This window comes from Lipotes vexillifer, unplaced genomic scaffold (assembly GCF_000442215.2).
Source record: "Lipotes vexillifer unplaced genomic scaffold, Lipotes_vexillifer_v1.1 scaffold1783, whole genome shotgun sequence".
NCBI classification, from domain to species: domain Eukaryota; kingdom Metazoa; phylum Chordata; class Mammalia; order Artiodactyla; family Lipotidae; genus Lipotes; species Lipotes vexillifer.
Genome location: NW_006777435.1, coordinates 414334 through 427126, shown reverse-complemented (window position 1 = coordinate 427126; position 12793 = coordinate 414334). Strand labels below are relative to the sequence as shown.

The following is a 12793-nucleotide window of genomic DNA, read 5'->3' as shown; positions in this document are numbered from 1 at the left end:
CCCTCTGGCTGCTTCTGGCCTCTGACGTGATGAAGTTCAGGACACACCACCCCAACGTGTGACACCTAGGCTTCCTGAGTATCTTAAGCTTGAAGGAGTTTGAGAAAACAGCAGAAGTGGGGTGGCCAGGGTGCCCTTCTTCCCTGAACCCAGCCATGAAACTCCCCTTTGAGAGGCCCCTCCCTGCACCAGGAAGAGGGAAGGCAGGGAATTGGGGCCGAGAAATCTGTATAAACAAACCTTGTCTTGTCTTCCTAGTTACTCCTTCACCATGGACCACCCCAGCCCAAACCCCTCCAGCCTTGTCAGTTCTTCACAAACTTATTGATTCCTTGTCTAAAAGGTATAAAAGCTTCCTGCTCCTGTTACTCTGTTAGTTTCATTCTCAGACCCAGCCAGGGACCCTAAGAGGGTCAAGGAAAACTTTCCCTGCCCTGCAGACACTTGTAAGATAAGTTCTAGACTCAAAGCTCTCTCTTTGTCTCGCTGACTCCCTGGCTCATTTGTACACACACATACACCCTCCTGGATTGTGATTTGAATTGCATTTAACAATTACTTTGGGGACGATTCATATGTTTACAGTATCTTCCAGTCCTGGTCATGATTTAGCTCTCCATTGCTTTAGGTTATTATACCCCTCAGAGTTTTCTAATGTTCTCTGTAAAGGTGTTTCCGGTCTTTGAATGTGCTCTTAGATACTTTATTGTTACACTGTTGTGTGAGAGTATGTTTTCCCTTATAAGCCTTTTCTTGATTTACCAGCTGGCTGGGACTTCTGGTACCGTTGAATGGAAGTGGCAGTGTAGAGAGCATCCTGGTTTATTCCTGATGTCAAAGATAATGTTTTCTAAGTTTTACCATTAAGCATGATGTTTGCTGTGAGTGGTTTTGGGATTTTTTTATTTGTTTGGTAGATGCCTCGTAAAAGGTAAGGAAGTTCTCTTACAATCTTAGTTTGTGTGGAATGTTTTTTAAATTGTGAATGGATGTTAAATTTTTGTTGAATGCTTTTTTTGTTTTTTGCATCTATTGAGATAAACAGAACAATTGGTGGTAAATTTTTCTGATATTAAATGATCTTGCATTCCTGTGATAAAATCACCTTAATTATATTGTACCATCCTTTAAAATACTGCTAGACCCTGTTTGGTCATATTAGGATGTTTGCATCTTGGTTTCTTTGAAGAAACTTACAGTGAATTCCCTTTTTTTTTTTTTTTCCCTGCACCGCGGGTCTTTCAGGATCTGTTCCCTGACCAGGGGTTGAACCGGGGCCATAGCAGTGAAAGCCCAGAATCCTAACCACTAGGTCACCAGGGAACTCCCCTGAATTCCATTCTTGTACTGCCCTGACCCAGGTTTGGTGTCAGTTTAAGCTACATCAGATGGTTGGAAAGTGCTTCCCCTTTCTCTCTCCTGAAAGAGTTTGTGTTGGATTGGAATGAATTCTTCCTTGAAGTATGGTGGAACTCTTCAGGGAAGCTCCTTGCCTGTAGGTGTGTTTGATTTGCATTGATATGTGTGCATATTGGGGAAGGAGACTTTTTACCAGTGATTTGATTTCCTTGATGTTTATAGGATTATTCAGGATTTCTTCTTCTCGCAAACATTACATTTTTGTTGTTGTTGTTGTTTTGGGTTTTTTTGGCGGTATGCAGGCCTCTCACTGTTATGGCCTCGCCCGTTTCGGAGCAAAGGCTCTGGAAGCGCAGGCTCAGCAGCCATGGCTCATGGGCCCAGCCACTCTGCGGCATGTGGGATCTTCCTGGACCGGGGCGCGAACCCATGTCCCCTGCATCGGCAGGCGGACTCTCAACCACTGCGCCACCAGGGAAGCCCTTGAATCATATTTTTAACTTAACATTTTCCAGTAATTTATCCGTGTGGTTTACGTTTTCCAATATATTGACTTAAATTGACCGCAGCACCTCTTCCCCATGAGACTTGCCCCCAGAAGGCATTTCTGATGGCTGGCTCTGCTGTCAGAGGTCATAAGTCTTTTCCGAGAACGCACATTTGCCTTGTCGATCCCCCCTAGTGGATCCAAGTTTTCCTTTTCTGTTTCAATATTTTTTTCCTATTTCTTTCCCTCCTTATATTTTTTGGGGGTTGTTTTCCTGTTACTTCTCAAACTTCTTAAAGATGGGTGTTTAGCTCATTAATTCCACCTGCTTATTTCCTAATAAGAGTCTACATTCCCCTTTAAGTTCTGGTAAGTACCTATTTTGTTATTGTTTAGTTCAAAATATTTTCTAATTTCCATTATTCTTAGACGCATGGGTATATAGAAGTACATTTCCTAAATTATAAACATATGAGGATTTTTCTTTTTCTTTCTTTCTTTTTTTTTTTTTTTGCGGGACGCGGGCCTCTCACAGTTGTAGCCTCTCCCGTTGCGGAGCACAGGCTCCGGACGCGCAGGCTCAGAGGCCATGGCTCACGGGCCCAGCTGCTTCGTGGCATGTGGGATCTTCTTTTTTTTTTTTTTTTTTTTTGCGGTACGCGGGCCTCTCACAGTTGTAGCCTCTCCCGTTGCGGAGCACAGGCTCCGGACGCGCAGGCTCAGAGGCCATGGCTCACGGGCCCAGCTGCTTCGTGGCATGTGGGATCTTCCCGGACCAGGGCACGAACCCGCGTCCCCTGTATCAGCAGGCGGACTCTCAACCACTACGCCACCAGGGAAGCCCGAGGATTTTTCTAGTTATACTTTATTATTTATTTCTAATTTAATTGTATTGTGGTCATCAGAGAATATACTGTGGTTTCAGTCCTTGAATTGGTTGAGATGTGCTTTGTGGTCAACTTTTGTAAATGTATGTGTGCAGTAAATGAGTCTGTGGTTCTTAGATACAGTTTTCTACATGTATTTTAATTCCAGTTTCTTCATCACAATGTGCAGATCCTGTATATCTGCCCTCATTTGTGTTGTTCTACCAGTTAGTGAAAGATGCAGTAAAATATATACTATATTTTATACAAATATATACTATGTATTTATATATACTAAATATACTATAAATATATAAATTAATATGTAAACTATTTATATACTACAATTACTAGTCCTATTTTGATTATAAATTTATCTCAAGGTTTTTTCAATTTTTGACTTACATATTTTGAGACTGTGTTATTAGGTAACAAGATTTACACTTGCTGTTTATCTCCCTGCTGTTTTATCTCATAAAGTTTTTCGATTAAATGTTACTGTGTAGGGACTTCCGTGGTGGCACAGTGGTTAAGAATCCACCTGCCAATGCAAGGGACATGGGTTCGATCCCTGGTCCAGGAAGATCCCACATACCCCGGAGCAATTAAGCCCATACGCCACAACTACTGAAGCCTGTGTGCCACAACTACTGAAGCCTGTACACCTAGAGCCCGTGCTCTGCAACAAGAGAAGCCACTGTAGTGAGAAGCCCGCACACCACAACGAAGAGTAGCCGCTGCTCATGGCAACTAGAGAAAGCCTGCGCGCAGCAACAGAGACCCAATACAGCCAAAGATAATTTTTAAAAATGTTAAAATATTACTATATAAGCAAAATATGAATATATTTAATATAGTTTTTACTTTATTATTATTTTTCAATATTTGTTTTTAGTTCGGCTGCGCTGGGTGTTTGTTGCGGCATGCGGGCTTCTTAGTTGCAGCATGCAGGATCTAGTTCCCTGACCAGGGATCGAACCCGGGCCCCCTCCCTGCATTGGGAGTGTGGAGTCTTACCCACTGTACCACCAGGGAAGTCCCTTTACTTTATTATTTAAATATCTTTTTCTATCCTTTTGCTACTTTAACATCTTTTTTTTTGTTAATTTTTATTGAAATATAGTTGATCTACAATGTTGTGTTAGTTTCAAGTATACAGCAGAGTGATTCAGTTATACATATATACATATACTCATTCTTTTTCAGATATTTTTCCATATATGGGAAAGATTACAGAATATTTAGTAGAGTTCTCTGTGCTATACAGCAGGTTCTTGTTGGTTATCTATTTACATACAGTAGTGTGTGTAAATTAATCCCAAGCTCCTAATTTATCCCTCCCCCCCAACCCCCTGCCCTGCCTTTCCCCTTTGGGAACCATAAGTTTGTTTTCTAAGTCTGTGAGTCTGCTTCTGTTTTGTAAATTAGTTCATTTGTGTCAATTTTTAGAGTGTACCTGTAAGTGGTATCATATAATAGTTATCTTTCTCTGTCTGACTTAACTTCACTTAGTATGATCATCTCTAAGTTAGTCCATGTTGCTGCAAGTGGCATTATTTCATTCTTTTTTATGGCTGAGTAATATTCCATTGTAGAAATCTACCACTTGATCGATTTATCTGTTGACGGACACTTAGGTTGCTTCTGTATCTTGTCTATTGTAAATAGTGCTGCAGTGAACATTGGGGTGCATGTATCTTTTCAAAGTATGGTTTTCTTCGGATATTTGCCCAGGAGTGGGATTGTTGGATCATATGGTAGCTCTGTTTTTAGTTTTTAAGAAACCTTCATACTGTTCGCAATAGTGGCTGCACCAATGTACATTCCCACCAACAGTGTAGGAGGGCTCCCTTTTCTCCACATCCTCACCAACATTTGTTATTTGTGTTCTTTTTGATGATAGCCATTCTGACAGGTGTGAGGTGATATCTCATTGTGGTTTTGATTTGCATTTTTCTATTTTAACTTCTTTGTGTGAATCACATACATACAAGATATCCATAAAACAAATATACTGTTAGCAAATAATTATGATTCATAGGTCTGTGTTGCCACCACCCAGTTTCTAGCCATATCTTTTTATCCTTTCTGCGTCCTTGTTTAAGGTGTGTGTCTCATAAGTAGCATCTAGATAAAGTTTGTTTTCTGTCTAGTTGAAACCTTCAACTCTAACATTTAGTTCATTTATATTTAATATATGCATTGAAATATTTGGGTTTAAATCTTCCTTCTGTCGTTGTGCTTCCTGTTCTTCCCATGGTGTTTTTCCCCCCTTCCTCACCTCCCTTTACAGGTTTGGAAGTTATACACCTGCTCTTTCTTCTTGCAGAAGTTTCATCAGAAATTACAACATTTATCATTAATGCACCAGAATCTACATTTAATCCATATGTGGGTCTTCTTTTTTGGACAGTACCCAGACTCTGGGAGTCATTGGTCTGCGCCTTCGCCCTGGCTTCTCCTGCTCACATATCATGAGCGAATCTCTTCAAAGTTCTGTGAGACGCTGCTGCTCTGCCCACCTGCACATTGACCATTTTCTTTACTCACCATTCCGCCTTCTTTTAGAGTCTGAAGTTTAGACTTTAGTGGGGGTTTTTGTTTTGTTTTTCTGTCTGAATCATATCCTTGAATTTCCTTTAGAGATATTTTGCAGAAGTCAAACTTTTTAGTTGTCTGCAAATGTCATTTCCTGAATTCTTTTTATTTATTTATCTATCTATCTATCTATCTATTTATTTATTTATGGCTGTGTTGGGTCTTTGTTGCGTGCAGGCTTTCTCTAGTTGCGTCAAGCAGGGGCTACTCTTCATTCCAGTGTGTGGGCTTCTCACTGAGGTGGCTTCTCTTGTTGCGGAGCACGGACTCTAGGCGTGCGGGCTTCAGTAGTTGTGGCTCGCGGGCTCTAGACCGCAGGCTCAGTAGTTGTGGCGCACGGGCCTAGTTGCTCTGCGGCATGTGGGATCTTCCCAGACCAGGGCTTGAACCCGTGTCCCCTGCATTGGCAGGCGGATTTTTAACCACTGCGCCACCAGGAAAGCCCCCATTTCCTGAATTCTTGAAAGATATTTTCACTGCATGTAGAATTCTGGGATAGCAGTTATTATCTTTCAGGGCTTTACAGGTACCTTCCCCTACTACCTTCTGGGTTCCACTGTTTTACTTGGGAAGTTGCTGTTGAAAGGTAATTTTCCCTTCCCTTCTGGATGCTTCTAAGACTTTTTTTCTTTTTTCTTTGGTGTTCTGCAGTTTCACTATTATGTGATCAGGTGTGGCTTTTTTATTTATCTTGCTTGGGATTGTTGGACTTGTCTGTGGATTGGTGTCTTTCTTCAGTTCTGGAATCGCCTCCTCATCTCCTCACATAGTGCCTCTGCCCCATTTTCCTCTCACTTTACCTTCTGTAAATCCACACACATCTGGGCTTTTGCTGTCAGATCCAAGAAATCACTGTCAAATCCAACATCATGAAGATTGTTCCCTACATTTTCTTCTAAGGGTCTTATAGTTTTTACGTTCAGTTCCTTGATCCATTTTGAGTGCATTTTTGTATATGGTGTGAGGCAGGGGTCCAACTTCATTCTTTCACATGTCAGTATCTTGTTTTCCCACACCATTTATTGAAAAGACTGTTCTTTCCACATTGAATGGTTGTGACACCCTTGTTGAAAATCACTTGACTTTATATGTGAGGGTTTACTTCTGGACTGACACGTAATTTCTCAGAGATTAATACTGGATCCATCACACACATATTCATAAATGTCATGGTGCTTTCAGTCACCAGTTCCATTGTTTGGGACAAGATGTATGCAGTGCTGCTGGCCTCACTCAGATGGGAGTCGTGTTGGCTGCTGTTTCACGTTTTCTGAAGCCACACAGTATAAGACATATTTGGGCAAAAGTTTTCTCAAATTATTTATGTGTAAAACTAGTTCACCTGCCACTTCCAGCTAAATTTAGAATGGCTAAGCCATGATGAGCTATTAGTGTTTTTTGTTTTTTTGTTTTTGTTTTTGTTTTTGTTTTTTTTTCTTGCGTTATGCGGGCCTCTCACTGTTGTGGCCTCTCCCATTTGCGGAGCACAGGCTCCGGACGCGCAGGCTCAGCGGCCATGGCTCACGGGCCCAGCCGCTCCGCGGCATGTGGGATCTTCCCGAAACGGGGCACGAACCCGCGTCTCCTGCATCGGCAGGCGGACTCTCAAGCACTGCGCCACCAGGGAAGCCCGCTATTAGTGTTTTTATGTACTCATATTACTATTGAAGTATTAGGTCTTTAACGTCTAGGCCTGCACTTCCCTTCTTCACAACAGGCTTCCTAAACACACTTTTTGTGTTTCATTCTCTCTGTGACCCTCTGCTCTGTGTTGACTTGTTGACAGGTTGTGGCGTTTTTCTCTCACCCCAGCTGTGTGGACAGAGCCACACGCCCTCCGAACAACAACGGCTCTTGCGTGCATGTTCCAGTGTTTCTTCTGTCAGAGAGCCCAGCAGAGCTGCAGCTCCTCCCGTGCCAGCCCTGAGCTGAGCCAGGAGTGCCCAGCGGAGATGGTGAAGATGACAAGGTCCAAAACTTTCCAAGCGTATCTGCCAAACTGCCACCGAACGTACAGTTGTGTCCACTGCAGGGCCCACCTGGCCAATCACGATGAGCTGATCTCCAAGGCAAGTGTCTGGTCAAGAACTCGGTAGGCTGCCCTCAGCCATGATCACTGAGCCTAAGTGTAGACAAATACTGAACCACCCCATGGCCTCCTGGGTTTGCTGGGCCCAGAATGTCTGGAGCCCTGTGGATGGCACTGAGGGAAATTGTGTGTGTGAGTGAGGGCAGCTACATCGTGGTCTTGGCCGAGTGGTGGGTTTTGGGGGCCAGGCCACGGGCCTCTGAAGATCCCACAGTAAGATGAGTCAGTGACTTGTCAGAGCAGTTAAATTCATGTAAAGCCAGAGGACATGGACAGTACAAAGGAAGCCTGGAAAATCTGTGGAAATAGTTTCATAATAAGGGAGTTAAAGAAAGTTTTAAAACTCAGAATGGTTAAGAAGAGAAGAGGCTGCCTTGGGGGCAGTTGGATCTTTCAGCAAAGAGCCTGGGAGGGAAGCTCTGCCAGGGCCGCGGTGCTGTGGGGGCCACGAGCAGCCCCCTGGGGGCGAAGAGGGCAGGACCTGCCTCATTGCCTTGAACTCTTGACTAGCAGCAGTTTGTCCTGTTTATAACCAACCACTTGGGAACATTTAAAACAATCCCTCGGGAGACAGTGATTGTCCTCCCTCCCCGTGCTGTGGGTCACGACCCCCACCCATCCTCTAAGTCTGCCTCCCTGGGCAGGAGCCTTCTGCTCCTTTGAAAACAAAGCCATCAAGAAGTTTCTGGCATCCGTGCTTAGGTCTCTTGTTTCAGGCAGTTAGAAGAACATCTCTGTACTTGTGATAAGAAGGTGACAGGGTCCTTTTTTTGGGGGGGACATACGTGCGGCCTGCAGGATCTTAGTTCCCTGACCAGGGATGGAACCCGTGCCCCGTGTAGTGGAAGTGCAGAGTCCTAACCATTGGACCACCAGGGAAGTCCTGGGTCCATCATCTTAAGGGAAAGCCATCAGATAAGGTGGTGTCTGTGCCATCACTGCTTCTGTGGCCCCTCTGTGCGTCCAGAAGCTTCAGTGGAAGGGCAGCCCCTCAGCACCAGCTTCGGAGGCAGAGCTGCTCCGGGGCCTCCAGATCGGCCGTGTAGCTCAGGCACTGCTCTGGTCACACGGTGGGGGGAGTGGGTTGTTAGTGTCGAAAAGGAATTTGAGGTGCTTCTTTCAAAGGACCCCAAAGCCAGTAGTAAGCTGTTCTTTAAAATAATCAAGCACAGAGGCCCTCTGGGTGGAGCCGCCCCGACGTGGCCTCGCGTTCCAGCTGGTGATGAATGGCGTCACTTCCATCTGACCACGACAAAGCCTTTAACCCCTCTTTCTTCTTTGCAGTCCTTTCAGGGAAGTCAGGGACGAGCCTACCTCTTCAACTCAGTGTGAGTATCGCTGCCTTGGCCTCGCCAGTGCCGCGTCTGCCACCAGGCCCTGCGTGCTGCTTCTGAGAGCCTGCCAGTGCTCGCTGCCGTCGAGGGCTCGGAAAAGCAGATGCTTTTTTCCCAGGCTGGGTGTGGTTTGTTTTCCACTGGGGTAGATCTTGATTTCCACCGAGACAGCAGGACTGTGGGCCCCTCCCCACAGCCTGTCCCATCCTGGATTCTCGGGGGAGGCAAGAAGTTGTTCAAAGGTGGGGGGGGAGTCAGGAAGGACACCCTGTGTCCTGGGAACAGCTGGCGGGGGCGGAACTGTGGGCCCGGGGCCCCATGAGGGTCCCAGCGCCTCCTCCCCACAGGGTGAATGTGGGCTGCGGCCCTGCGGAGGAGCGGGTCCTTCTCACCGGCCTGCATGCCGTGGCGGACATCTACTGTGAGAACTGCAAGACCACACTCGGGTGGAAATACGTGAGTGACCACGGGTCCGCTGTAATAAAGAACACGTTCCCAGTGGAAACAAAACATGCCAGGAAGCAGGATAGGTGCTGCCAGTCAAGGAACACGTTTTAAAACCACATCTTTTAGAGTCCATGGACTGGGGGAGGGAGGGATGGTCACCAGCCAGGTGGGAGGTGGGGGACTGGACATGACCCTGCCGTTGTGCTCACAGCAGACCCCTCAGGGCCCCACCCCCAGGACCCGCCTGTGCCCTGGTCCTGTCCCACACACCACCCACCCCCAGACTCCAGCAACGGGGGGAGGGGGGGCTGTGTTTGAGCCACTGCATCCCTCGCCCCCGAGAAGGGCTTTCCCCTCTCCACCATCTGTGACCCTGAGGACTTCACTCCCCTGTACCTGGAGTCCCGGGAAGGAGGCCTTTGCTTGGCTTCCCTTACCAAACTGCCCTGCACGTGGTCGGTGCTCAGTAACAAACTTGAATCAGTAGTTCCCGACAAGTTTCACCATCACTCTGCGAGTCCAGGCCAGACCTGCCCTGCTTCTGAGGGCTGGTCACCCAGATAGGCACCCCTCCCCTGCCCTGGACCACACGGCACAAGGGGCGTCTGGGGAGATGTGATACTGCAGTTATTTTCTTTGCGAAGTGTAAAATGAAGTTGAAAAACAAAACCGATTCTGTTCTGAAACCTTGTCTCTCTCTTTTCAAGGAACACGCCTTTGAGAGCAGTCAGAAATATAAGGAAGGAAAATTTATCATTGAGCTTGCTCACATGATCAAAGACAATGGTTGGGAGTAAAGTGAAAACTTCCTGTTCTCTTTTGAATACAATTTTGTCAAAGAGACGGTAAAAGTAATGGAAACATAGGCACATCTGATGGCAGTGTTTCTTGAACTCGAGCCTCACAGGCGGCCTCTCCAGGCCAATCCCCTGGGTAAGGCGTCCCTCCGATCTGTGTCTTCTTCAATAACACGGTTATTTCTGAAAAGTTTCAATGACCTTTTTCTAATTTCTCAAGATGTAGAGAAAAGACCTAACCAACTGGTGACTTATCCATCCAATTAACACCTTCTTTAACCAATGCCTTTAAGATAGTTTGGCTGTGCTCTTTCGTGTTTGATAGAAAACCAGACCGAAGCCCCAAAGCCCACAGGGATCTCTTCGGAGAGCCAGCTTCCCCTCTTGTTTGGAGAGAAGGTATGGTAACTTCTCCCCAGTTCGCGGAACAACGTTGGTTATTCTTCTTGCAGATGAGCTGTGAGGGCAGTGCTTACTTAGGAATCTCTCAGAAATCTATGAATCTATGCACCAAGGGTGTTTTTTAGCCTTGTTCAAAAACAGAGGCCACCAGTAATAACATTTTAGATAAGCTATAGAGAAATGTGTCTAATGTAACATGTTTGTTTATTTAAGCCAGTAGCTTCCTTATCTCACAGGCGAGTGAACGAGTCGTTAGCAGAGACGGTCTTGGGCCAGTGTGCAGGCGCAGGCCCAGGCCCATGGGGGCTCCAGCCAGGTCAGGTGCTGGGCGGCTGGTCCATGGAGTTAAGAGTGGAACGTGCTGGACCAAGGGAAATCGGGTTTCCTTTTCTACTCTGATGTACTTGAAGAAAAAGAATTATTTTTTGCATATTTGAAAGAGGCCAGAGCAGGCTAAGCTTCCAAATTTAACATTTGCCAGATAGTTTTAAAATTTTGGAAAAGGTTACGGTTGGAAGACAGGTTTAAACTTTGCAGTGAAGATGTTTGGTTTGCTCAACAGGTCCCTGTGCCTCCCTGGTTCTGTCCTGTGGGCCGACACAGGCAAGGCCCAGCAGCCAGCCTCCTGAGTCCTGCGTTTCTGCCACAGGTTCAAGTTCCGACTCACTGTGCCTATGCACGGAGTGGGCACCACCCACGGGTTTTGGCCGCTTTGCAGAGAATGGAGGCCAAAAGGCATTCCCACAACAGTTTTCGTTTTCAGTGTTCTACCTGGCTCTGGCCAGTGGGCCCAGCCTGCCACTGGGCGCCTGGGGGCCATCAGTGTGGTCACCGGGGCATGAGACTCCTGGGACCCCAGTGCCGAGGGTCAGAGAGAAGGCTGAGGGAGGGGGGAAGAGAGGAGGGCACAGGCCGGCTCCCAAACTCCTTCAGACGAGGTTAGTCCTATGGCCACAAGCGTGAGCTGGCTGGGGACAGAGAGGGACTGGCTGCCAGTTGGTGGGTGGCCCTCCCCTGACCCCCAGCCACTCACCTGGGCTTCCCTTTGACACCATCTCTGCCTGGACCTGCAGCCTGGATCGTGCGGAGTGCCCTGCCTGCCGGGTCGTCCACGAGGGTGACCAGTGGGCCTGAATGCATCTCAAGTTGCCAAGGGAAGTGCTTGGCACAGCGCAGACCTCCACTGCAGGCACTCTGCCGCCTCCCAAGCTGGGCCCCGGGCCTGGTCCTCAGTGCCCCATGAAGGCCCGGCCAGCACCTTCCCTGAGACGTGAGTACGAATCCCTGAGACCCCACCTGAGCCAGCGGCTCCTCAGCCGGGCCTCCTCCCCAAGCTTCAGCGTGTGGCCCAGCTGCTTCTCCAAAAGATGCTTCCTGACGCTGAGGAACCTCCTAAAATCCCTCTGTATACACTCAACTTATATTTAGAGGTTTTGTATGTTCTGGGCACAGTTACTGCTCCTCTGCTCTGAGCACTTTGGTGGTGTGCCGTCTGTCTCTGTGGTGGCATCGAAGTGTTTTTACCAGTGGTCCATGATGACTTTTGTATTTTTGTAGCCGACACCAACAAAGACTCTTAACACTTCTTGTTAGTCTTCTGCAAAATCCGAGCTCGTTTTGAAACCAAATGAACTGACCGTGAGCAGCTTCGAGGACGGACACTCACGAGACCACAACCAGATGTGCTGGTCAAGTGCTGGGACGCGCCACCCTTTTAAATTCCTAAACAGTAAATATCACCCTGTGACTTTTATTTATTTAAGATATTTTTTCTCCTTGCGAAGAGTGGGAGGTGATGCCAGGATTATAAATGCATTTAAGTTAAACTACGTAATGTCTTCTGCACAGTACATATACAGTATTTTTATACCTTAATGCTTATTCTTGATGGCATCTGTCAGATATCAGGAGGGATCAGAAATGGGAGTTGTTTAAAAAGTCCTTTAATTTACCTGATAACCTCACCAGGGAATTAACAAAATCTGAATGTTTTTAATGTCTAGAAAACTACAATTTAAGCTCAAAACGACCTACAGAAATGTAAACCCTCATTTGTCAAAGGCTCTGGGCAAGCCTGTCCTTCACTGTGGGTGGCGCCGCGGGGCTGCAGCCCAGGGTGGCCAGCCTTCCCTCAGGGCAGTTGGGCATGGCTGCCAGAGAGATGGATGGACAGAAGCCCAGGCCAGCCCGACGGTTTGCCCCTCAAGCAGGACTGCCAAGCTCACATGCACAGGCTCCCTGTGGCCCCAGGTCCGGCTCTCCGTCCTCTGTCTGTGTGAGGTTTAAAAATAAAGCTTCCAACATCCAATGTCTCCTAGTTAGCAGCATCACGGGTCTCGCGGCCTGACAGGGTAGCCAAGGAGCTGCTGCCCGGCCACCTCCTCCCCGTGACCCCAGCTCCCGGAGACAGCACG

At 47.0% G+C, this 12793-nt stretch overlaps 1 protein-coding gene across 1 annotated transcript; it reads left to right on the top strand.

Moving 5' to 3' along the window:
- Positions 1–7237: 7237 nt before the first annotated feature.
- On the top strand, positions 7238–10087 carry YPEL1 (yippee like 1). The gene is made up of 4 exons (XM_007451014.1): positions 7238–7379; positions 8684–8727; positions 9081–9189; positions 9888–10087. Exons 1-4 carry the CDS (start codon positions 7263–7265, stop codon positions 9975–9977), a joined length of 360 nt encoding a protein of 119 aa, XP_007451076.1. The 5' UTR covers positions 7238–7262; the 3' UTR covers positions 9978–10087.
- Positions 10088–12793: the final 2706 nt, after the last annotated feature.